Raw genomic sequence first — 26,725 nt, 5'->3', positions numbered from 1 at the left:
GTTCCTGACAATATTTTAAATAAGCCTATTAATTTATGACTAATTTTAATCAAGTAGCCATGTCAATAAAAGTAAGCATCTCTGAACACCTAAGCACGTTTTTTAATTGTTCTAACCATATGGCGTTTGTATTTCTAAAAATCACTTGACTTGTAAATTGCTATTTAATTGCAGCAAAATAACGTGATGTCAAATTAAACAGCTAGTTAGGAAGGGTGTCAAGGAGTGTGAAGACAAAGTTTAATTTATTATATTAGCCATTTTTATATGATCCATGGCTTTCGTTTAAGATTGCACTTTACAAAGATTATTTAAATACTAGCTGTTTCCATCTAGTTCAAACTCTATATTTTATTCACACAATATACACATACACACGCTTTTGCTTTAGAGATAATTGACAGGACAGGTTCTGCTACCAGTTACGTTACATTTTCTGTTTATTTTATTCTCTATTCAAATAAGCAAGTCCAACAATTATGACTTAACAGTCCATATAGTGAGACAGCATTAAGCCAAATTCCTTGGAAGAAAGGAGTAAACTATTGCATCTGTATCACGCAGCTCCGCTGCTAATGCTGATGCTGCTGGGGGAGGGGGGGGCGGTTTGCAGGAAACCTTTCGAGGCAGTTTAAAGCCGTACTGCAGCAAGCCACAAGATCCCAGGCTTCGTGTAGCTTTCCATTAGCTGAATTTCTATCAAAATCACCATAACTGTTAGAACTATACAAAATTGCTGGGGATTCCATAGGAGAAAGGGAAAAAACAGACAACACCTATAATCCTTCCTTGCTTTTTGATGCACCCATTTAGAAAGTTATGTTCTACAAAAAAACAATTGAAAGGTTAAAATCCTGCCTTCAATAAAGTGTACTTGATTCACTAACTCACCAAGTAATCGTACAGTGGCTACCCCAGCAGTTGTTTCAGATACATATCTTGACTTAGTTATTTGTATATTAACTTTATCCTGAGGATAGTAATCCACATCCGTTTTCCATTACTCCTTAAAGATAAAATTTCAGCACAAATTCAACCCTCTTGTCAAGGTCAAGACCTACCTTTAATGAATGAAGCCAGTCTGAATGGAGAAACACTGGATAATAAATGACTTTGAAAGACGGGCCAACCAATGTCTAATATTGGGCTAATATGCGGTGCCTCTTGATTATTGCTGGTATAAGTATTTGTGCAAATTTACAGTCCAGTATAGCAAATCTATATCCCCATAACAATACCAGCTCCGTTCGTATGCAGTAACCCAAGCAGTCAACGCAGAAATTCCTTAGGAACAGTTACCTTTGAGTGTTCTGTATTTAAAGATCAATACAATGACAGTATTTATTTTCTCCTTTCGGGTTTGCTATATAACAAATAGGCGACCGCTCTGGCAAGAGCACTTTGACAACTGCAAGCTTATGGCGCATGCTCACCCAAGGAACTATGGGGATTGAAGTATTTTCCACAGACAGCTATTGACTTCTGCATGTTGTGAGAACTACAGTACTGAAAGGAGGCGAGATCAAATACATCCATTCTCCAGGGGGAAGTCGTTGCAACCCGGATTACATTTAAAATTAATGCAGCCCAAAATCATTAGCTTTCAGAAGAAAAACTGGTGGGATACATTGATCTGGAAATCGAAGTTACAAGGAAAGCCTCCAGCCGTCTGACTGATGTGTAAATCAAGATAAAACAGATCAAATATAGCTACCCAAAATAATAAATTAAATGTTAGTCACTAGCTAGTTAATTAAACTATTCTAGTGCAAAATCACAACCTGACTTCCACTATGAAAAGAGAAGACACTACTTTTTAATATTAGTTACAATGTTTCTTAGCTGAAGTAAATGTTTTATATTACAGTCACAATATTCTTGATAAAATATAGTCTTACATCATCTGGGTATAACTTAGGTTTTGTGAGATTTTAAAAGTAAATTAAGATCAACATCTACATATTATGGTTACTGGTGCTATATAAATGCCCCAGGTAGATTCCCACAGGAGAAAGTCATCAACATTGAGTTTATGTTACTAGACAGAATATCCTATCAATGCAAGCTACAAAAAAGAGGGTAAACAAGCAGTTAATTAATTTAACACTCCATCTGCACATCAGTCAGCAGTTCCTCCTCCACTACCCTCCCTTCCACCACCCACATCTCTACAGCTCTTCAGAGAGCAATATGCATCCTCAAACCATATGAATTGATTATATGTTCCAGTGTTTTGATTATTAATATAACGCTGTTGTGACTTTCATAAATTGCATTCTGTGTAGTTCTGTATGTTGTTTGAGATAATGTGTCAGATTGGAAATGTTGGCTACAATATATTTTCCTACCGTGTCAGGAAAAGTTATATTAACATGTGATCATTGTTAATAATTAGTTTTAATTACAAAATTTAAATCTGCATTGTGTGAACATTAATGCATGTGGCTGCACACTGGTTGTTCAACAGAGGCTGGAGATATATGAGCAATGGTTGGAAGAGAGACAGTTAAACCTAAGAAGGAGAAATTAGTGGAATTGTAGCTGAGGTGTCAAGGGACTTAACTGCTTATTTCTTTGCTTTTTACAGTTTGAGTTGGTGGGCTATGCAGTCTAGGAACTGTAAGTCAAAGCTGTAATGACCAGATTTTCAGCATCTGTTCCTAGACTCTTTGCTGCCACTCTGATTGCACAAATGGGCCAGGAAGCTGCTTTAGTAGGGCATCTGAGGATTCTTTTGAACAGGGAATCTGACTAGCATAGAACTGGTTATACTGACTCTATGCCACTCCACCATCAAATGGGCAGAGTGCCAGAGCAAAAAAGGATATGGCCAGACCAGTGTTACTGCCTCTGGGGAGCTGTTCCAAGACAACTCAAGCAAGAGCAAACTCTAGAGTGGTTTAACTTGCACTTGGAGCTAAAATAGCTCCCTGCAACCTTGAGGACTGATGGATCAGAGCCCTGATACACCTGACTGGGCCAAAACCTTTTTGGTGTTAATTTCCAAGCTTTTAAAATAATTATATACACTGCTCCTATTCTCACAGATAGCAGTCAGGATTTATCTGTATTATCCCTTGTATGTCCCTGAATATCGGCAACAACTGCAATACATTATCTACCAATACACTATCTCCTCCTCACCCAATAGCCTTTCTTCTCCATCAGATGTCTGGAGAGCTGAACTCCTCTCATATCTTCTGATGGCCCAATCAGCCTCTGTCATCCCATCCACTTCCTGCACCCCACCAAATCCTCATGACAATACAAGTTCAGAAGTATGACGTTCACAACATTTTGGACTCTATTCAGGTGAAAGCCACCACTGCAGCTTCTAGCTCATGGAAATGTTCCTAAATTGAAGTAACTGATGTAATTTTCTCTAGTAGCCATGGAATTCTGTCTTAGATATTTTGTAAGGATTCCCATTTGAACTCTGATGTCAGGCAGCCCAGTCAACATATGTATGACTTGAAAGTGAAAGTTCCATTTTGAAGAGGCAGCAGCCTAAACCCATTCAGGTCTCCCATGATGACAGCTTCACTCTGCAGGTCAGCCAAGAAGATGGAGGAGGAGGGTCCAGGCAACCTGAATATTATCTATGTTCCCTTCCCAGATACAGTAATCAGGAAAAGTGGGGAAAGCCCACCATAAGACGATGACAGAATCTGGGTGCCGAAGGTCCGTCTCCCAATAAAAGGATCATTAGGGTGAAAAAATAAACTGGACCTAATTTTGCAATATTTTATTATGAGAAAAGTGCCTTCTTGATCTCAGTCAGTTTATACCTTGTATTTAATGCAATTTATTCCCACATTTGTAATTTGATCCTAGCTATGTAACTACAGATACTGTTCTTATTTATATACAAAGGCATTTTAGCTTACTAAAGCTAGTAGAAATATAATAATATATTATGAGGCACTGAGTTTTGTTGAATAGAAAAATCTACATTAAAAATAAACTTAAAATGAATCTGGTGCTATGTCTTAATTATGGGACAAAGTACGTATGAATGACTGAATGACCTCCTCTGTCAGGTGTTATTTTAAATATTACTTATGCTGAATTATCTCCCCTTTGTGAATATTAAATGTTAACTGCTGTGTTAGATCTCTCAAATTTCTCGATTCTTCCTACTTTTGACTAAACAAAATGATTCCACTAGAATATGGTCACTTTGCTATTCAGCCCCTCTTCTGGGTCCTTATTAGAAGTTATACTGGTCACTGTTCATTACTGATCCCTAAATATTCCTTTATTATCTAACAGAGGTACTTTATCAAAGTGTCTTTTTAAAGTCAAAATAAGTTTGTTACAAAGTAATTTAATTTTCTACTACCTGTATTGTCTTAGTGTACGCTGTCAACTTAAAAACCATAGGGCCTAATTTGGGGCTCACTCGGTGCTGCCATTTTTTTTTAAAAATAAAGATTCTCGATTTTTTATTTTTGCCTTCCAGTTTGAAATTTTTCCCTTAGCCAAAATAGCTGCCATCTTCAATTACTATCTCTAGGACAGAAGCCACGGGCTATCCTCAGTAAGATGGCAGTCATCTCTCTAACTTCTGTAGGGGATAGTGAGTCTACTCCCAGAAAAGAGAGACACAGTTTCCTGTTATTTCCAATTGGGCTGAAGCATGGCTGCCCTCAGGGAAGAAGATGGGCCTCCAGTCACCAGCTGAGGGCTGAACAGGGGACAGAACATGGAAGTGCAGTGAATGGGGCTCTGGCAGCAGCAGGGAAGAGGACTATGCTAGGAAACAGGATGGAAACTGAGTGATCAGAGGAAGGTGAGGGGAGCCAGAAGCAAACTGAGGAGGTTTGTAGTGGAATATGGCATGGCAGAGAGGGAAAATGCAATGAGTAGGAGACAGTGAGAGGAGAGGAAGGGAAATGCATGTGTCTGGGGGGACTACCGTACATAAAGAGACAGGCAGAGGCAGGGCCAGATTAACCTTTTGTGGGCCTGGCACCAAACATATTTGTGGGGCCCCAGGGGAGCAACGGAGCATGACATGAGGGGCTCGGGCCCCAGAGTAAGGAAGCAGAGACTGCCAGGAGCCGGAGATGCACTGGGGTCCAGCCAGGGGGCAGAGAAGCCGGCGGTGGGGTCAGGGGGAGATGAGCCCTTGGCTGGCCAGCGGGCAGGCTGAGAGGAGCAAGTGGTGGGTGGCGGGAGGGAGGGAGTCAGCGGGGTCCAGGGCACAGTGCAAGCAGAGCAGGCCAGGGCCCTTTCTGAGCATGGGCCCAGCTCCATGGCACCACTGTAAACCTGGTACTGGGTGGAGGAGTATGGTGGAAACATGTGAGTATGGGTGGCTGCCTATCCTGTCTTGTTAGGGAGGGAGATAGAGGAGGTTACAATAAAAGCTCCCCATGACAGGGAAAGGAGAAGGCAAGTTCCTACTTTGCAGTGAACATGGAAACTGCATTTTTGTATGTATTTGAGATTGAAGATGGACCCAGGTTGATCACACACAAATTGGGGATGGGAGCTTCCTCATAAAAGACATGGTGGTGATGGTGAAATTAGACAACAGGCAAAACCCACAATTTTTAAATATTATATTTTGGGTTCTGCCTCATGATTTTCAAATACTTGGGTTTTGCAATGCAGTGATATACACACTGCCAAGTGTTGTGCATCTCAGAATGCAGGCTTTAGGCAGCTGTGTCACATCTGCCCACATCTCAAGTGACAAAGCAAGGAAGAACCCTTCCTCAAAGACTATCCTTCAGCTGAGACTGGAATCAGGTGATCATGGGTTCTGATTTCACCTTTTCTCCTGAGTGCTGTTCATAAGCCTTACTACTATGATGACCTCATCTCTCTACCCTAAAAGCTAGGCACCTAATATTTCCCTAATTTTTCAAACAAGGTAATTGAGAAGTTGCACAAATCACTTCAAGACTGAGCTGTGAACAAAATCCAGGTCACAAGTCTTGTTCTGCTGCCTTTCAGAAGGAATGCATCAAATCTATGTGCTTGACTAACTGGTCTGTAGCCATTGCTCTAACCACTAGACCACATACAGATCATGATGAGAACCCAGGAACTCTGATACCCAGCATTCCTCTATAGTCTCACAAATATTTGTTAAACTAATTGACAGCAAACCTCATTCTTGAAGGTGTAACATTTGAATTACTAGGGCACTGAATGCTCTCTAAGGACATTGCTAAGGAACTACAGTCTTATCTGTAGGTCACCATTTTTAATTTAGCCCTGCTCTGCTCCCTATTAAAAGTTGTTCCCATGTAACTGATATTTTGGTGACCCCCTAAATTTTTTTTTTTGTTGCCAAAAGCTTGTTTTCACTAAATCTGAATTTGGACCAAATTTGAGTGGTCATTGTTCCTTCCATTGTTCCTCTTTCAAATAAAACTTAAGGGGTTTACAAGTCATGATTTACTGCTATTAAAGTTCTGCTATGTCATCATGTTTTGTATCTATCATATTATACAGACTTCATTATGGATGTGTTGTTAACAGTGTCATCATTAAGATTACACTGAGCTTTTTCAAGTGGCATTTTAATTATTGTATTAGGTGTGACAAGTAAATGTGTTCATTATTTTAGCAGTTAAAAATTACTCCTTTCTGAAATGTAAAAAAAAAAAATCAATGTTTTGGACTCCTTATTCATGGCTTTGCTTTTACATTTAAATCTGTAAGTAAACGTAGAGTTAAACAAAATGTCAAGCATAGATAGTTTTTTTCCAATAAAAAGTTATGAGAATTATCTGTTGAAATGGCTTTTGTTAATGTTAGAAAAGACAACAGAGAAAATATTTATGAAAACAATTGGGAGGCAGCCCATATAGACCCTCAATTCTGGAAAAATCTGCAGAGTATGAAGTAATCTTTACCTTATTCAGCTCCTTGACATTTTGAATATATGTAAGGAAACCTGCTCTTTAAACACATAAAATGCTCCATGGATTTAGACTCCAATTCTGCAAATGCATCCGCCAAGGCAGACACTTGTTGCCATTCAGAGATCCATTGAAGTCAATGACCTCTGTGCAAGTGCAGAAGTCCAAAACATGTGGATACATTTGCAAGATCAGGGGCTATGCTATGAGCAGTTTTCCTTGTATGTCCTCCCAAACTAGGCTGAGATCTAAGAGAGTTTTCCTAGCCTCTGCCCATTTATTGAAGCAGAAGATTGAAAAAAATTCATGTCAGATGCTTGGTAAGAGCTTTAGAGAAATATATTCATCTGGTGCATAGGTTTTTTTACATAAACCTGTAGGAGCCTGGTATTGCAGAAAATTTATGCACTCAAATAATTTCCTATGCCAAATAATTTAAGAACTTTCAAGACTGCTAATGTTTTCTTCTAAAAAAAGCAAGGACATTCTCACATTAAAATGTGTTAACCGTAAGTTCAGATTGCTGACATAATATAAAACTCTTATGAAAAACACAACTACAAATTTACCATTAAATATTTAAAAGATATTAGTAAAGACAATTCATACAAATATTCTGTTCTTACTGTTCACACATACCATTCATTGAAATACTGATGTGTGCAAGTTCCTTCCAACAACCTTAACTCTGACACACAAAATATGTTTGCAGACTTTCAATATATACATCACAAATTAAATTTTACATATTCAAATATATATACACAGAGAAAGAGAGAGAGGTGGTATGTATATTGAATGGCATATAATATAGAAAGCTCATGAGGAAGGTGTTGCTATTTTTCAAAGAGGTAAAAAAGGAAAGGGAAAACTATGACACTAGAAAGTTGTATTGCCTTAACTATAACAGGAGGACAGGTTTCAGAGTGGTAGCTGTGTTAGTCTGTATCAGCAAAAACAACGAGGAGTACTTGTGGCACCTTAGAGAATAAGGAATTTATTTGGGCATAAGCTTTCGTGGGCTAAAACCCACTTCATCAGATGCATGGAGTGGAAAATACAATGGGCAAGTATAAATATACAGTACATGAAAAGATAGGAGTTGCCTTACCAAGGGGGAGTGGTCAGTGCTAACGAGACAATTCAGTTAAGGTGGAAGTGGGCTATTCTCGACAGTAGAATACCAAGGGAGGAAAAATCACTTTTGTAGTGGTAATGAGGCCAATGTAATCAGAGTGGCCCATTTCAAACAGTTGACAAGAAGGTGTGAGTAACAGTAGGGAGAAATTAGTTTGTGTAGTGACCCATCCACTCCCAGTCTTTATTCAGGCTTAATTTGATGGTGTCCAGTTAGCAAATTAATTCCAGTTCTGCAGTTTCTCATTGGAATCTGTTTTTGAAGTTTTTTTGGTTGAAGAATTGCAACTTTTAAGTCTGTTATTGAGTGTCCAGGGAGATTAAAGTGTTCTCCGACTGTTTTTTTAATGTTATAATTCTTGATGTCTCTAAGCTGCCACAAGTACTCCTCATTGTTATAACAGGACAGTTACATGGTATAATCCCCCTAGTGTGGATGAAGTTATATTGGTATAAAAGTGCTTTATACCAGTATAGCTATGCCCACATACAGGAAGGTGAATAAGCTATATTAGTATAAGGTACCTTTACACCAGTGTAACTACAGACACATTAAAAGCGACAAAGAGTCCTGTGGCACCTTATAGACTGACAGACGTATTGTAGCATAAGCTTTCATGGGTGAATACCCACTTCGTTGGATGCACCCACAAAAGCTTATGCTCCAATAAGTCTGTCAGTCTATAAGGTGCCACAAGACTCTGTCGCTTTTTACAGATTCAGACTAACACGGCTACCCCTCTGATATACTACACACACATTGGGGCTTGTACCACTTTAAAAAAAAAGCACATCCCTAAGACAATGGTTCCTTCACAGTCCTTATAATCTATGAATACCTTGCTCTTTGATAAAGCTTTTCCACCATAGCCAGAATGACATTTACAATGATTACCACCAGACAAAAACGAACAAACAAATAAACCACACATCATTACCCCATCAGAATTTCCTATACCCAGGAAGGGAAAAGAGTCAAAAACTCCACAAAGTCCCCCAGGACCTTTGCTATGCCAGTCAATCTCTACAGTGATAAGTGCTAGTACAAAATCATAACAGAAATAAGTTATGAGTTATGAGATAAAAGTTTTATTTATCCTCTTTTTTTCATACTTCTGTAACAGATATCACTTTCTCCCAAGCTTACACATATTAGATAAGACAACTGTTCTGAACTCTTCTATAAATATTGCTAGCTACTTTAGATTCCATAGTGAATTTACTGGAAGAAGAGATGTAAGCTAAAATTCAGTAGGGTGCATACAAAACCTTCAGATAAAAGGGGGCCTCAAGCTTAGAGAAATTTATTTAAGGTGTTTGTTGACAAGTATAAACAGACCGTAGTACAGACAATTGGTGGTAATCCAAAGATCTCTTTTTTACATAAAATAAATCTGTTTAGTTTGGGAGACACCAAAGAATCAGCTTATAGACCCTTCTCAAAAAGTCCTGTTCTGTGCATTGTGAAGTGATCAATGGGGACAGAAGCTAGTAACATTAATGTGTGGGCCTTGCAAAATTGTTTTCAGACTTACCCTAGCAGGCTAGATTTATGTACTAGATTAACAAGGCAGTAGAAGATAGGACTGATGTGGAAGCCCTTTTCATGTCAATAAAATATTATTGAAATGACATACATTAACAGAGCTGTGCGGGAAAACTTGGCCCGAGCCTGTAAACATTTAAATACATGTGTAACTTTACTAGTTAAACATGTCCACTGAAGTTAAAGGGACTACTCACGTGAGTAAAGTTATGCAAGTATTTTAAATGTTTGCCATATCATAGCCTTAAACAATATCTATACACACTACAGCTAGCACTTTAACTTTTTAAAATTAATTTAAATTAATGTTAGGAAGTGTTATTACCACAGAACTAGAAGTTAAAATAAACAATTAATATTAGTGAGGTAATACAACTGATAGTGTGTTGGCCTTTGACCTGTACCCTAGCATCCTTAGCTAAATTTGTAGGAGACAGAGCTATGTAATTATATAAAGAAGCCCACAATATGAAAGAACTTACAAGATGTTTGGGATGCTCCTGTGAAAGGGGCTTTTATCTTTCTCTCTAATTTATGTATTAGTTAAACTTTAGGTTTACTAAAATTGTTATGTTCTTAGAGTTTGTGATAAGCATAATAAAAGATTAAATAAAATTCACTTTCCCTCTTCCCGCCCCCCTCAGCCCCACCTGTGCAGTGTCCAATTCCTACCAAGAAGTTGCCATTTTGCCGCAATCTCCCAGAAGTGCCTGCATTGTGGTGTAGTTGTATGTTTACAATTTGAGACGTGCTTTGGTAAAATATTAAGACACTATTACTGTATATTATAGCCACAAAATAACAAGACAATCACATGGCCCAGGTACCAGTCACTGTTGGTCATTCCTTGTCTAACAAGACTTAGGTTGCAGGGATGCTCTCTATAGGTATTCTAAGGATGAGAACACCTCAAACTGCTCTTTATTAACTACCTCTGGCAAACATCATGGAAAGTATGGCATCAACCCTTCCTTGGCCGAAGTAGGGTGATCAGATAGCAAGTGTGAAAAATCGGGATACGTTCTTTTTCAGGGGGTAGGGTAATAGGTTGCCTATATAAGACAAACCCCTTAACATTGGGATGTCTGGTTACCCTAGGCCAAAGTGACACAATGTAGGATCTTCGTACATCAGTACAGAAGTGAGAGATGAGAGTGGAGGACAGTAAGGAAGGAAGAACCGTGAGATTTTTTAGATGTAGAGATGGCATCACAGCTTCATCTAGAGAAATATGTACATTACATTATGCTAGGATGACTTTTTAGAAAGGGGTTATTTTTTCCTCCATGAGAAAGTATGCCTACAAGCCAAAACAAGAAAATTCATACTATTCCCATATTCCTTCTTGGCATGTCCCTTGTGCCTGGTATAGCTAGGGAAGGTGAGTTTTGCTGAATAAGCCCCACTTCAGTTATTTACTTAAGGATACCCTTAATGAGGACTTTTAAGTGAAAGGCTTTAATGAAGTACGAGGAGACATTAACAAAGGGTGCATGTGTTTATTTGTTATTGGCAATAAACCCCCATAAAGAAACAAATATTTGGCAATTTCACTTGAATCGTGTCAATCACCACCCGCCTCAGCAGCCTGTTAAGCTAAAAGCCAGGTACTCAGCACGAATCTCTCTCTCGCTTACTCATGATTTACCAGAGACCTCTTTCTTCTGAACGGGGGAATCTCGCGGGGGGGGGCAAAAGCTGCTTTGGAGGACAAGACACTAAGTAGCAGCACCTGTTTATGTCACACTGGGGGCGGAGAGGACGCTCTTGTGTCCTGGGGACGAGGAGACAGGGCAGGGCTGCAGCTTTACAATGAAGTACTTGGGGGAGGCTATAATCTACCCCCCAGGATCCATCCCCACGCTGCCCCGGAGCGTGACACACGCGCCCGCGAGGGGACTGGGACACAGCCGCCACTTTACTAGGAGGGAAGAGAGTGAAAGGGCTCTTCTCCCCCTCCCCGCCCCCAGGCCCTCGGGGAAGGGAGGCGCTAGCAAGAGAGCGGCCCCGCGGGGAAGGAGAGGGGACAGGGTGCTGACCTTTCCCGCAGCAAGTGCGGCCATCCCGCCGCGTCCCCCTCCGAAGGCAGCAGCGCCCACCTGCCCCGCACTCGACACCGGGGAACGGTAGCAGCAGCCGCGGCGCTCGCCCCGGGGGCCTTTAAATCCCCTCAGTAGCGGCAGGCGCGGGGACTACATCTCCCATGGTGCTCCGGGGCCCTCCTTCCCCAGCGCTCTGACGCGCACGGGAGGGGGCGGCCTGGCTCTTACCTCACAGAGGTGCCGCCCCCCTTTCCGCTTGCTCAGTCCGCGCAGCGGATGGAGCCTGCGGCCCGGATCTCACTCAGGGACTGTCTCGCCTTAGCGGCCTACCCTGCACCCTGCCTGCTGCGGGAGGGCCTGGCGGAGCTGCGCCACGGGGGGAGGTCCCCGCGTCCCCTGCGCTAGTGTCAGGCTTCGGGCCCTGTATTAGGCCGACTCCTCCTGATACCGCTGCTGCAGCGGGGCCTCCGGGGTCCCCGCACCCGGAGAATATGTCGGACCAGACGGGCTTGGCGCTGCAGCAGACCCTGGACAGGTACGGAGAAGAGAGGGTGCGTGGGTGGGGGTGATAAGATAGATACCTACATGGATACAGGGAGAGAGGAGGGCGTGTGTGTGAGCGGGTGCGTCCATGCCCGGGGTGGTGGGGAGACAGAGGGGGCCGGGGGAGTGTGCGTGTGGTGGGGATAACCACACAGATATAGGGGAACGTGGGGGAGCTCTTCTGTGTCACCGGTGTTTGATTGTTTCACCTGGGTGTGTACCAGGCGCTTCAGGGAGACCACATCTAGGTGATGTATGAGTCTCAGAGAGATGATATCAGATAAGGCACCAGGAGGTTTATGGAAAATAAACTTGTGGGATTACTTGTTTTTGTACAGTGTTTATTCTGATTCCATGAGGGTAGCATGAGAGACTTGTGGGAAAGACTATGGAAAGACGTGGAGGAACGTTTGCCTTTGGTTAAAGCACTGTATTGGGATTCAAGATACTTCCTGGCTATGCCACAGACTTCCTATCTCACCTTGAATAAATCACTTACAGGCTATGTCTACACTACAGATGTTACAACTGCACCCCTGTAAGGTCTCCCATAGCCACTCTATGCAGATGGGAGAGAGTTCTCCTGTTGGCATAATTAAACCACCCTCTGTGAGCAGTGTACCTATGGGCTTGGCTACACTTACAAATTTGCAGCGCTGCAGCAGGGTGTGAAAACACACCCTCTCCAGCGCTGCAAATTGCGGCGCTGCAAAGTGCCAGTGTAGTCAAAGCCCCAGCGCTGGGTGCTGTCCGTTATTCCCCACAGGGAGGTGGAGTACGGACAGCGCTGGGAGAGCTTTCTCCCAGCGCTGGCGCTTTGACTACACTTAGCGCTTCAAAGCGCTGCCGCGGCAGCGCTTTGAAGTGTAAGTGTAGCCAAAGCCTATGTCTCCTGCCTACATAGTGCTGTCCACACTGGTGCTTCTGTTGGCGAAACTTACCCAGGGAGTATTTTTTCACACCCCTGACTGACAAAAGTGCTAGTGTAGACATGTCTCTGTAGGCCTCAGTACCTTATCTATAAAATAGTGGTGATAGCACTTTCCTATCTTACAAGGGATGTTGTAAGGATAAATTAATCAGTACCTGTGAGTTGCTTAGGTACTAAGCTGATGGTGAGACATGTGTGTCTAGAAAGACTTGGGAAGGGATGTAAAAGCAAAGGAGGATTACTTGTGAGGGTTATAGAGGACACTTTAGGCATAGGAGGCCTCATGGAAGAAAGTTTGGAGATGCAGGTAGGAGAAGGCTGCAGAAGAGGAGTACATGACCTGCAAAAGAAAGCAAATGGGTTTGTGCATTTGTTGTTGCTTTATGATGATAGCTGATGCATAAGAATGGCAACACTGGGTCAGATCAGTGGTCCATCCAGTCCAAGTATCCTGTCTTCTGACAGTGGTGGTGCCAGATGCTTCAGATGACGGTAACAGAACAGGGCACTTTTTTGAGTGATCCACACCGTTATCCAATCTTAGCAGGCAGAGGTTTAGGGACACTGAGAGCATGGTGCTGTGTCTCTAACCATTCTGGCTGATAGTTAAGTTCATGGAGGATAAGTCCATCAGTATTGAATTCTTTTTTGAACTCAGTTGTACTTTTGGCCTTCACAACATCCCCTGGCAATAAGTTCCACAGGTTTACTATAAGTTGTGTGAGGAAGTATTTCCTTACGTTTGTTTTAAACTTACTGCCTATTAATTTCATTGGTGACCCTAGTTCTATGTGAAGGGGTAAATAACACTTCCTTAGTTATCTTCTCCATGCCATTTATGGTGTGGAGAACCTGTCAAGCCTTCATCAGAAGGAAGCAAATAGGGCACAAACCCAATGTGTGTCTCCTTTACAGGTCACCTTTAAGGAAAGTGGAATTAGTGAAATATAGGCTGCCATCAGAAGAGCGATGGACACTAAATTATGTGAGGAAGGGGGAGAGCTGTGTGCAGCGTTTAAGGTGAGAATGAGGAGTTTGTAGAAGGAAGAGGGTGGTGTAGTGGGAAAGAGAAAAGCAGATAAATTTGGTGTCTGCATTTTTGGTAGGATGGAAGAGTGCAAAGTTAAAGTCAGGCCAGCCAGAGAGAAAAAGGTTATAATCTAGGCAGGGGATTGTCAAGGAGGTTGCAGTAATGTAGACAAGAGATTACCAATGGTTTTGGAAGCAGGAAGGGAAAGAAAGAGTTGGATTTTGGAGCTACTGAGAGGGAGCAATGTCAAGGTGAACAACAACATGGATAGGAGAAGTAACGGAGAGAAGAGACAAGGAAGAAAATAAAGGTGTGGAGAGGATGGTAGAATGACTGAGAGGAAGAACATTCCTAAAAAAAAAAAAAATCTGGGAGAGCATTGCAAATCCAAAACAGGGCAGGTTATCAAACAGTGGAATGTGTCCATCTGTACTTCAGTATCTTCTAAATTCTATTCTAGATTTCCCTCTTTATAACACTAGTATTTTTTTATCTTGCTTCTGATAAAATTGGTGCTTTAGTGTTGTACACGAGATCTAAAACACACACTTTGGAGGTTCATTGCAGCCCCACATACAGATGTAATATCACATCACAACTGTGTAGCTTGTTCCAGTGAACACCTCTTTTAAGGTGGTAACAACCTGAATTGCTTTACACTCAGCCTCATGGTCTCCGTTGTGGGCTAGTGTGTTAATGGGAGGTAATGGGTGGTAGCTGGTACAGCTGAGGTCTTAGACTGGTAAATGGGTATAGTGACCTTTAAATGGGGGGGGGGGAACCAAACAAACATGAGTTTTGGTGTATTTTGCTGCTGCTTTATGAATTTGGAAGGCACAAATGTTTTTTTCTAAGTAAAAACTATTTTTGGCTTGTTTTTTTCAGGTTTTGTGTATCATGGAAAACTCTTTAGGGCTTTGCCTACACTAGAAAAATTACCCATTGGCAAGTGTCAGTAACAAACATGTTCAGCAATGTTTCAGCACCCAGGTCTGCATTTGCAGTTAAACCGTGTTCAGCACCAGTTCAACTGTATCCATTGTCAGCAATAGGTAATTTTCCTAGAGAAGATCAGGCTTGTGGCAGATGTAAAACTAATTAAAGTTAAAGATCACAAGAGACTTAAAGATGAACAGTTGAAGGGGAAGAGATTTTTAATCTGACCATGATATTGGTTAGTTCCTATGCCTTATGAACACTTCGGTGAAAGAGGATGTCTTTGTTAAAGATTTTACATGCAACCTGTTGACTCGAGATGTATGAGCTCACCATACACATCACTGACAATATCTTTCCCAAAGAAGTCCTCCAGCAAAACTAGGGAATACTAGACTTGATGCTCCAGATATTTCTAAGGTAAAAAGCAAGCAGAAACTCACCTTTTTTGCAACCAGGATGGGAGAAGGGGCTCTAAGTACACAGGCAGCATGAAAGATGGTACAGAGGAAAGTATGAGAAAATGACAGAGTGGTAAGAAGGAGTAAGCCTCGAAGAGTTTGAATTTAATTGAGAATGCAGCAGGGTGCCGAAAAGGGAATTTAGAGGGACTGACATGTATATAACATCAATGGTATTTCTTTCTGATTGAAGAAAGGTTACAAAAGCCACAGAGAAGGGTAGCGTTCCTACACATTGTACTTGCCAATGTCATATAGATACGTGTCATTGCTTTCATTATGTTTTATATGGTGGTCAGCAAGAAGAGAAACCTTAATATTTGGCACCAAAATATACGAGTGCATGGGTTTTCAGCATTGGATTATGAACAAATGTCAAGGGAGTTACAGCCAGCCTTTCCTTCTACTTTGTCTTGTTGTTAAATGGGAGGGGTTTCTTGGGTAGATACCCAGCTACAGTAGAACCTCAGAGTTACGAACACCTTGGGAATGGAGATTGTTAGTAGTTCTGAAATGTTCGTAACTTCTGAACAAAACGTTAGGATTATTCTTTCAAAGATTTATAACTGAACATTGACTTAATACAGCTAAATGCTGCTTTTAACCCTCTGAATTTAAATGAAACCCTATTCAAGGGACATCATCATAGGACCTAATCACATCAGCCACACCATCAGGGGCTCGTTCACCTGCACAGCTACCAATGTGATATATTCCATCATGTGCCAGCAATGCCCCTCTGCTATGTACATTGGCTAAACCGGACAGTCTCTACGCAAAAGAATAAATGGACACAAATCAGACGTCAAGAATTATAACATTCAAAAAACAGTCGGCGAACACTTCAACGTCCTTGGACACTCAATTACAGACCTAAAAGTTGTAATTCTTCAACAACAAAACTTCACAAACAGATTCCAACGAGAAACTGCAGGACTGGAATTAATTTGCAAACTGGACACCATTAAATTTGGCTTGAATAAAGACTGGGAGTGGATGGGTCATACACAAACTAAAAACTATTTTCCATTCTAATTTTTCCCCTACTGTTACTCACACCTTCTTGTCAACTGTTTGAAATAGGCCATTCTGATTATCACTAAGTTAGCAGGAGGAAAAAAAAAAGAGCCCACCTTAATTGATTAGTCTTGTTAGAGTTGGTATGGCAACCCCCATTTTTTCATGTTGTGTGTGTGTGTGTGTGTGTGTGTGTGTGTAATTAATATATATTTTTATATATAAAAATCTTTTCCTACTGTATTTTCCACTGCATGCATCTGATGAAGTGGGTTTTAGCCCACGAAAGCTTATTCCCAAATAAATTTGTTAGTCTGTAAGGTGCCACAAGTACTCCTCATTGTTTTTGCTGATACAGACTAACACGGCTACCACTCTGAAACCCATCACAGAAACAGTTTCCTTACCTTTCAGATCTTTTTTTAAACTTTCCCTTTATTTCTCTAACAGTTTACATTTAATACAGTATTGTACTGTATTTGTGTTTTGTTTTGATTTTTTCCTTCTCTTTCTCCTCTCTGCTGCTGCCTGATTGCATACTTATGGTTCCAAATGAGGTGTATGTTGACTGGTCAGTTCGTAACTGTGAGGTTGTACTGTAGTTGGAAAAGAGTGTGCTGGTATGGAAAAAGTTGAGAATCACTGTGTTAGTGTATGATAACATCACCTGAATGAATACTGTTATAATTAACACCATATCAGGGTGGCTGGATTTAATCAGTTTTCAATCATGATTTAAATTAGCAAGCAGGAAATCTTGATATAAAAAAAAAATTTTATATCTTGTTTTGCCTTTGTACTTCTTAGTTATTTTCCTAAAAGAGAGGTTGATTCTCGTTGATTTGTAGCTAAATATAGACCTTACTTTTTGCTGATCAGGAGGAGATACTATATCAATCCACATTTATTTAAGCAATTATATAGCTCAACATACATTTATTTGGATTATTATGATAGAAAATGGTTAATGATGCTTTTCTTATTTACTAGAGTTTTTTGTTTGTTTGACATTTATGTTAAGTTGCTTTGGGAGTGGAAATTGGAATTCAATTAAATGCACAAAAATAGCATTTTATTTTATTTTTTAAGTATTTAAATAAATAAGTTATGGAAACATGTTTTACATCTAAAACCGATTTAGACAAAATAGTATCTGTGGTTAATGAATTCAACTGATTATTTCTGTTCTCCATCTCCTTCACAATTTTAGAATAATAGATCTCATCCTGTCGCACCTCATTTTTATTCATATATTGGTAGAGGAAAACAAGCTTTTCTACTTTTTCAGTTCCCAGTCAGTTTTTCAGCTTTGGATGAACTAGTCATTACATGGCACTAGCAGGCTGAATAAACTGAAATGAAGAAAATATTCTCTCTGTACCTGCAGAAGAGGCTACTTCTGTCAAAAGCTGGTTTAGCACTTTAACAAACTCTGGTTCCAGGTGTTTAGCCAGTGATTTTCACTGTGGTTTGACTTTAGCAGCAAACTTGTACTGCTTATTTTTTTTATTTAATTTAAATGATTGATAGATTTTAGTAACTGTAGGCCTTAATATAGTTTGTCATTTCAAATTTAATTTTAAATATTCTTATTTAAAAAAAAATATTACTGTATTTTAAAAACTTGATTTAAATTAAATTTTTGTCCACTTTGAGTACGATTATCACTTCTGGTTTCAATTTGTTTCTTTTTCTCATTGATATCAAGGCATGGATTTTGAATAAGTACACTATTGCAGGAATATATAAGTATAGGATATTCTGTGTACAGAATTTCTGGTGTTGAAGTATTTGATCACTACATAGTAAGCAGTAGATAATTAAGAACAGTGTTTTTTTGTTTTTTAATCTCTTTACAAATGAGATTTTAGTGTTTATAGTTAGGGGCTGGTAGGAATTTCTGGTATCCCTCTAGAGTGACAATTCTCAGATGAACCTATTTTTCATATTTTATTTCAATGTTTATTTAAATCTGACACACATGGCTGAAGCAGACATACTAGCTGTTACCATTTATCCAATATTCAGAGTGCACTTGCCCTAAAAACACCAAATCATTGCATTTTATAAATTAAAGAAATATTAATAAATAAAATGCATTTAGTGAGAGTTTTTTTAAACGAAGAAAAATTTTCTTAATTAAAAACAAATTGCACTGTTGCATAGTAACTTACGTTCAAAACATAGATGTGACAATCTGAATCCTTCCTGCACTGTCAGTCATGGCTTAGGATACAAACAAGACTCCGCCATTCTTGTCCATCCTGGGCCACTCTTTGCAAGTCCTCTGTTAAGTCAAATACATTTTCCCTTTGTACTGTTTGACAGAGGCATTCACTAGATTGACCCCTTAATGTTGCTCCAACTGCCCAGTGGCATGCTTGCCATGGCAGATGATCCTGCTTCATTCTTAACACAGATATTTCCCTCACTTTCTGGATAATTTTGGAGATACGTTGTTGAACTGTATCAAATCTCAGTGTGTGTTATACATTCATTTCTATTTAACACCGAGTGTGTTTCTGAGGCATTTGGATCCAGCTTTCACATCTATACCTTGAACTGGAAATAATATATAAGATGAAGATTTGTAGTTGGTCTTTAAGTTGTAGAATTGCTGTGACCAAATCTTGTTTAAGCTGGTGAATGCCACTTTGTTTGTGACATGATTTCCTTCTGGATATCTCTTGTTGGCTTGCATGTTACTGCCAAGATATGTGAATTGACCCACCTCTTGTATTCCTTTACCTTCTAGCAAAATGCTTGAGATGAGAGTTTCTAGGGTACTACTTGTATTTGATTTTTATAACTGATTGACCCAGACTTTTTTGCGTGCTGTAGGGTCTTTTGGTCTTTGCTTCCATGTTGGTTGAGCTGTCACTTAGGTTTTGCTGCTGACGTAGTTCTTCCAAGTGTTCTAGTGTACTGTTAGCTTTGTGATATCTGTGTTACAACTTTTCCTCATAACTAAGTCAAAGGCAATGCCAAATAGAGGTGAGAGAATGCATCCTTGTGAGACACCAGTGTCTGTTAAATCATTCAGCCACGTCCACATTTACTTGAAACTGTGCATGCTGCACCTTGATATCAAGTCTTGATGCTAACTTTTTATTGGCATACCAGAACGCTTCAAGACGTTCCAGAATGAACTGTCAAAGGCTTTTTTAAAAATATGCAAAGTTTATGCTGAGTGGATTCCCCTATATAGACAAGCTAGTGAAACAGACTATATATACAAAGTGTTGTCAAATGGAAAAAGTAAACACTGTTTTGTTTTTTTAATTATCTTTCAATTATAATGATCTCCAGTTGCCCTCAGTAACAGCAGGTAAAAAGAACATATCAGAAGTCTGGCTTGTAAGTTGATGTCCCTTTTTAATGCATTTGTGTTAAATATTTTTTGTGTCCAGAGAGTATATCCTTTCACTACCTAAATGAAATTGGAAACTTTTTATTGAAAGAGCTTGGGGTCATCTGAGCTAATGCAACACAGAATTATTTAATGGAATCTATCTTTGCATTTCCTGGCTTTTATGGTTTGTTTTTTGTCAGAACAATTGTTTAAGTTCTATTGCTGCTATATTTCTGAAAAGATTTTAAAAGTCAAAGTTAGCATACCCAACAGTTGCCCTGTCCTTTATTTCTTACATTTGTAATGTCCATCTATTATTTATTATATGCAGGGGCGTTTTCCCAAAACATAATTCAGTGCCATTTAAGCTAAAATTCAATATTTGATATCTTGCAATAACACAATACATGTTGTAACAGCATGTCACCCACCTCTCATGAGTTCCCCCTTTCTGGTCGGGTGTGTCTGCAGTTTTTAAACCAGTCCCAGCCCTGGCATTGGGCCATACCCCCAGGGCTTCCTCCCTGGAGGCAATTGGTTTCACCCTCTTGGTTTGTTCTGGCTCCAGCTAGGCCTCCTGACAGTTCAGTCCACTTCTGGGGGTTAACCTTCCCCACTGGCCTGTGTGTGTGTGGGGGGGGAGAACCTGGGCTCACCCACTATTCTGGGTCCCAGCCCAGAGACCCTAAGAATAGCAGCCATGTTCTGCTGTGTTCCTTTAGCAAAACTGCTTTTGGTTCCCTGGGCCACTTCCCCTTGGCCCCAGCCTTGATTGACACCTTACCTTTAGCTCAGGGCCCTTCTAAGTTCAGGACCAGATGGCAACCAGGAGCTCTTCCTCACTCCCCTAGTCCCTACTAGCACTGAGCTGTCCATTGTACTGGAGTTCTCTTTGGCTAGCCGGGAGCACCACTTGTACTTCTCTAGCTCCAGCAAGGAACCATTTATCTCTTGCACTGCTTTTTATAGGGTCCTCCTGGTCTTCCTGCAGTTTTCTGGGACAAGTATGGCAGGACCAAGAGGCTTCCAGCAGGGGGCATCTGGGCCTAATCCACCCCATCACACACATGTAATGGAGGGTAAATGCTTCCATATCTAATAATGTTCAAAGTGTAGTTTTAACATGACCCAGGGTGGAGTGGGTAGGATTAGTGCAGCAACACCTGATGCCATGTGTGATGTTGAGGGGGGGTATAGAGAGATCTTTAAAATATTTTTTTAAAATCAATACTATCTTGACAGTGATCTCTTTAAACTCCAGATATCTAAGGGTAAGTTTAGTTAATGAATGGTAAAGGAAGTTAATAGATAAAATAATAAAGTCAACCTTTTATTCCTATGGAAAATTAAACCTTTCATAGCAGATATAATTTTTGCTTGTCGCTCTTTTGACTGGAAGTTTGGAGGAACTGGGACTATAACAAAGCTGTTCTCAATGGATCTGATATCTTATGTTAGCTCCTTGCTAACAGAATAATGGCTGTAAACCAAGATAGTCATTCCTAGTCAGATTGCAGACTAAGGCCTAGTCTACACTACAAAGTTATGTCAACACAAGGCAGCTTACGACAACCTAGTTGTACACATATCTGGATTAAAATTGATCTGCTGTAAGCACCCCATTATCCTGACATAGTAACACCACCTCCCCAAGCGGTGCATGTGTATGTAGACATTTCATTACTTATGTCGACCCTAACTTTCCTCCAGCAGCTGTTCCATAATGCCCCACACTGACTGTTGTGGTCACCATTGTGAATTCCACTGCCCGGGAAGTCACATGGACCCAAAGCCCCTCCTCCCCTTAAAGCCCCATGAATTTCTGAAAATCCTTTTTCTGATTGCCTGGCTTGGTGAGCATATCTAGCAGCTCTCCATTGTTGAGTGCAACTGCCCAGCTGACCATGCTGGCTACACTCCAGCTTGGAGTAGACTGGAGATACTGGATCACCTGAGCCTGTGGGGAAGAAGAGGCTATGCAGGCACAGCTCTGAACCAGCCATAGAAACCTCAACATCTGTGAGCAGATTGCTCAGGGGATGCAGGATAAAAGCTATGATGGGACCAGCAGCAGAGAGCTGTGGCAAGCATATCAGAAGGCCAGGGAGACCAACAATCGATCCAGTGCCAAGCTGCACACTTGCCGCTTTTATGAAGAGCTGCGTGCCCTATTTAATGGGGAAACACCCACGGCACCATGGATATTTCTGAGTAGCCCAAATCTCAGACCCCTGCCATGAACAGCAAGAATGAGGAGGTGGTAGATGAGGAAGAGAAATATGGGGATCAGATGACCAGGGCAGGGGGAATCCATCTGCGTGGGGAGCCAGGACCCGTTTTTGACTCCACCACAGTCCAGTCAAGCACAGGTGAGCTCAGTGGAGGGGAAGGAATAAATAGTTACAGGGATGGTACCTCCAAAGTAAGTAGGACACATCTTTTGACTTTTAATTACTTTACTTGTTCTAGAAGAAGTAATGGTACAACCAAGAGAGATTAAGGTGTTATCAGCTTTTCATTTATGCAGGTGTTGGGAGGGGGGTCATACAGAGCAATTTGTTTATGTACACCGGGATGTCCCTTGAATCCTCTTGAGAGATCTCGATGAAACTTGCATGGAGGTACTCTGCAGTCCTCTCCCAAAGGTTTCTGTGGAAGGCTGCCTTATTTCTTTCCCTGTGGTAGGGCACTTGCTCATACTGCTCAGCGATGACTTCAGCAGGCACCATTGCAGTATGCAGGCTGCAGCATATGGCCCTTGGCAGCTTTGGGATGCCAGCAGCAGCTGTATTCTCTGTGCCTTTGTTACCCTCAGGAGTGAGAGATCAGCTAAAATCACCACTGCCTGTGGAAAATAGTGCCAGTACTCAATGTAATTGCCCTATACGTCTAGATTCATGCAATTGAGCAATTCCCTCCTCGTTTCTCCAACACCCGGAGTCCCATACTCACCATGACTGGTGCTGTGACTAGTGTTGTGCACAAGCAATCCCAAGGAGAATTAGTTTGGCATCGTAAGTTTTGCTTTCTTGGTGAATACTCTGACAGTGGTACCTCTGTGTGTTTTATCTGCAGTTGCTGCTACTGCAGACTTCATGGTCTCTCCCCCCACCCCCACCCCATGCTCATGGAATGCCTGAACCAGATGAGGAGGAGAAAGAAGAGGACTTGGGATGACCTGTTCAGTAAGGTCCTGCAAGCCACTACTGCATCAGACCATGAGCACAGGGCCTAGTTCTGCAGCCACTGCTTGTCATCCCAAACCTGCATTATGATGCGATCCCACTAGTCAGTGCTTGTTGCTTGGGAACAGAAGAATTGCTCCGCCATCTGCAGCTGAATTGGTTCTCCCATAGCAATCTGTCCTCCCAGGAATTGTCATATTCCCCATTCATTCAGTGGTTCTTGCGGCTCAGCAAATACTGAAGGATCATGCATCCTGTGCTTGCAATTCTCATGACAATAGTGCAGAGCTATGCAGGCTTCATACTTCTGTCAGAGATGGTAGACAGCGAAGAGGGCTGTGCAGGTTTGTGGGATTTTTGAAAACAGGCACAAAAATAATGGCATACAGATATAATTATGGGAAGTTGGCCTCATGCTCTTAGTCACCCCATGTGACTTGTTTCAGCCTCATCATGTATAGTCAAACTTCCTGCAAGTCAATGCGCTAGTCCGTGGCAAGTTGCACAGTGGGATGCCTACCCATGGCACACCACACTCTGCATCTACACAAGCATTCCTAGTGAGTATGCACAATGCCGACACAAGGAGCCAGGTATGCACGCATGCAAGCAATATACTAACTGCGGAAGCTCTATACTGACGTAACTTGAGTTGATGTAAGTTTGTAGTGTAGACCTGGTTTAAGAGTAATACTCTGATAGTCTAAAGAAGCTGTTGTCTAATCTTTGTTCAAACTGTAGTGGTATTTCATCATTAAATCACAGCTGTGATTACTCCAAGTACTTGAGGGCTTGAGTTCAGATTTCCTGCATATATCTTTGATGGTCTCCTTTTTCCTATTCTGTTTTCTTTGAGTTTGAGCCATTTGATGTAGAGCTGAAGGGACGGTTTTTGTGGATTGAAAATGCCACTTGGATCAAGCTCACAGATCAAGACATGGAAGAAGCTCTAACTTTAGTGTTCCTATGTCAGGTCCAACATAACAGGGTACTGAATCTATTGACCCACTGATCAGTGATTCAGTGGCTTTTGATTTTCTTTCCAGATTAGATATAATTTAGGTCATGGTGACAGTGCATGATGAAGAATATTTTTTTTCTAGAAGCTCCAAATAATTGCAGTTTGTGACTTTTTTTATGCATTATAATCTGTTACAATTAATGATGAACATCTGGCAAATAAATTGAATGTAATTGGAGAACCATAGCAGCATGAGAAGTCAAGGTTAGTTCAAGGGGGGAAATATATATAGTATCAATCTGGTATGGATAGAAAGTTAAAGATGTTTAAGAATTAGTGAATAATACCTATAGTAGCTTAATCATGACAAAAATTGCCTATAATCTGAAAAATAAATAGTTTCTGCTTGAAGGTCTCTAATAATGCTCCTCTACTTAATCTGGGCGCTTCACCGGGCCTGATGGAAGATTTTTAATCTCAGCTAGTAACCCACCCTTGCTAAGAAGTGTCCTGTCTGTAATTTTCCATGGGTTAGATGCCTCTGGTTAGCTCCTCAGAAGAAACCCAGTAGACGGTACTTATATGGAACAGTCATGTTATCAATTATAATGGGCTACTTTGCCCTTCTTACCATCTGGACTCTTGTCTCTCTCAGGAACAGAAATGTATGCCATGGTTACCTTCCTTCCCCTAACCAGGGTAGATGTTAAGAGGGCTCCTATCACAGGAGCTGTTGCTGGATCCCAACTAGAGCCTCCATCACCTTCCCAGCCAGACCTGAATAACCATGCAGCTGAAAGTTTACTTTGAAAGAAATGGCGGCAGAAGTGAATCTTTCTTCTCTTCATTTTATTCACTGTAGTCGAGCTTCTAAACCACAACATGTAATTTGTTTTATAGTTTGTAGATGGACCCTAATCATTACAGGCAATTTAGAAATAACAAAATAACTTAGTTGTAAATAACCTCTAAATGTTTGTCTTAAATTATGTTTCGACATCCAAGAAATTTTTTTTAAAAAGTCCCTCAGGTGTACTTTCCTGGATTTGTTTCAGGACCTCCATTAAAGTTACATTCTAGGAGCATGGGCTGCCAGAAAGGAAAAATGTTCTTCCTTTTTTTCTTAATGGTATTTATATAGCACATTGTTTTTAAAAACATTGTACATTTAAAGCAAAAACTTAATGCTATGCAAATCATGGAAACTCCACTAAATCTACATAGTTGACTACTTGATAAGACACACTTTTTTCAAATAATATCCCCCACATTTTATGTTTCAGTTTTAGAAGTGTTGAATTTAATTATGTTGATTGCATAATATAATACAAATAATGTAATTATTTATTTAGTATGTAATGTATTATATTTAGTTAAAGCAACAATAAGAATTATTTAAATATTAATTTTACTTAGCGTTAACCTTTTAAAAATGTCCACAACAGCTAAATATTTTCTTTTTAGAGAGAGAAATATTTTCATGCCAACAAGGGAGGTCTGTAACTTTAATGTTTGGGAAGCCTCTAATCCTGTGGTCTTGTCTTCACGTGCAGTGCTGAAGCGGTGCAGCTGCACCAGTGCAACTTGCCACTGTAGCGCTTCAGTGAAGATGCTACTGTACCGACAGGAGAGCTTCTGCTGTTGGTGTAGTTAATCCACCTATGTGAGAGGCAGTAGGTATGTTGACAGGAGAAGCTCTCACATTGACAGTGTTGTCTACGCCGGAGGTTAGGTCAATATAACAGATTTAAAATTTTTATTAAAGTTAATGTTTAAAATCAAATGTACACAAGTTAAAGAGGAAGGTATTGTACATCTGAGGTCAGGCTTAGGTTATGAGGGATTACAAGTGTCGGTTACAAGGTTCTTGAGATATATACATAGTACATAACCAGCATAGACCCAGATGGGGGTGCAGGCGTTTTTAAAGCGTCAGTGGATAAGTTATCTAGGGTATGCCACTCATAGAATTATTTAGAGTCCAAGTCAGTATTTGTGTAGTGAATAAGTAGATGGGTGGGGTGCGTCCCTTGGTTCGTCAAGGAAGGAAGGAAGTGAGTTATTTCCCTGACTGGCGTTCTCAATTACTCGGCCTGGTACTGACGGTGTCCCATGATGTGCTCCGTGTATATATCTCTGGACCACTTGATGGTCTAGAGACATATACCAGACTTGGTAGAGAGATCCATTCTTAGAAATTGTCAATTATTGAACCTGTTGTGGTAACCTACTGTGTCAAAGCATCTTGCCTGCAGAGAGCAGTATGTTCGTGAGGGGATGATCTTAATGTTGGAGGAGCCCCCTTGGCAATGGAGATGGTACAGGTGGATGTGGGGCCTTCTTAGTGTTAAAGAACTGCTTGGCTCTGAAGAAAACTGCTCTTAAGCAAGAATTAGCTTGTGACATTGGAACAGACTTTGAGGATTGTTTATTTGGTGCTCGGGGTATAGGAGCTTTGAGTTTGAGGGGCTCTTCCCTCACTCCAGGTTTTTTTATTGCATACAGACTTTCTTCCTAAAAACAACTTGTTTTAGGTTTGTTTTGCAGAGAACTGAATTGGTGAGATTCTATTTTGACCAGTAAGAATTAAAAAAGACAAAGATCTTTTGAGACTGGAGATTTTTACAAGCATAGGAGAGAATCAGAAGGTAGCTCTAACCATAACTCCAAGGTTGAAATAATTATATGGCTTGATTTTTTTTTAAG

General features: G+C 40.7%; 2 protein-coding genes across 7 annotated transcripts in view; one reads left to right on the top strand and one right to left on the bottom strand.

Moving 5' to 3' along the window:
• Positions 1 to 11,786, bottom strand: part of CPEB3 (cytoplasmic polyadenylation element binding protein 3) — a 191,083-nt gene extending 179,297 nt beyond the window's left edge. For 2 of the 5 annotated variants that reach the window (XM_045023059.1, XM_045023060.1), the window contains exon 1: positions 11,601 to 11,785. The gene's annotated coding sequence lies outside the window, so the exon portion shown is untranslated. Of the gene's footprint in view, positions 1 to 11,600 lie in introns of all 5 variants that reach the window. The other 3 variants (XM_045023056.1, XM_045023061.1, XM_045023062.1) reach the window with 3 other exon arrangements.
• Positions 11,787 to 11,792: 6 nt separating this feature from the next.
• The window catches only part of MARCHF5 (membrane associated ring-CH-type finger 5), a 59,104-nt gene continuing 44,171 nt past the window's right edge, over positions 11,793 to 26,725 (top strand). The window contains exons 1-2 of one of the 2 annotated variants that reach the window (XM_045023063.1): positions 11,793 to 12,138; positions 13,993 to 14,097. In XM_045023063.1, coding sequence (XP_044878998.1) covers positions 12,095 to 12,138; positions 13,993 to 14,097 — 149 coding nt within the window. In that variant the 5' untranslated portion in view covers positions 11,793 to 12,094. The remainder of the gene's footprint in view (positions 12,139 to 13,992; positions 14,098 to 26,725) is intronic. The other variant, XM_045023064.1, reaches the window with a different exon arrangement.

The sequence above is a fragment of the Mauremys mutica genome, chromosome 7, assembly GCF_020497125.1.
Source record: "Mauremys mutica isolate MM-2020 ecotype Southern chromosome 7, ASM2049712v1, whole genome shotgun sequence".
NCBI lineage: Eukaryota > Metazoa > Chordata > Testudines > Geoemydidae > Mauremys > Mauremys mutica.
This window is presented reverse-complemented; position numbering and strand designations above follow the sequence as displayed.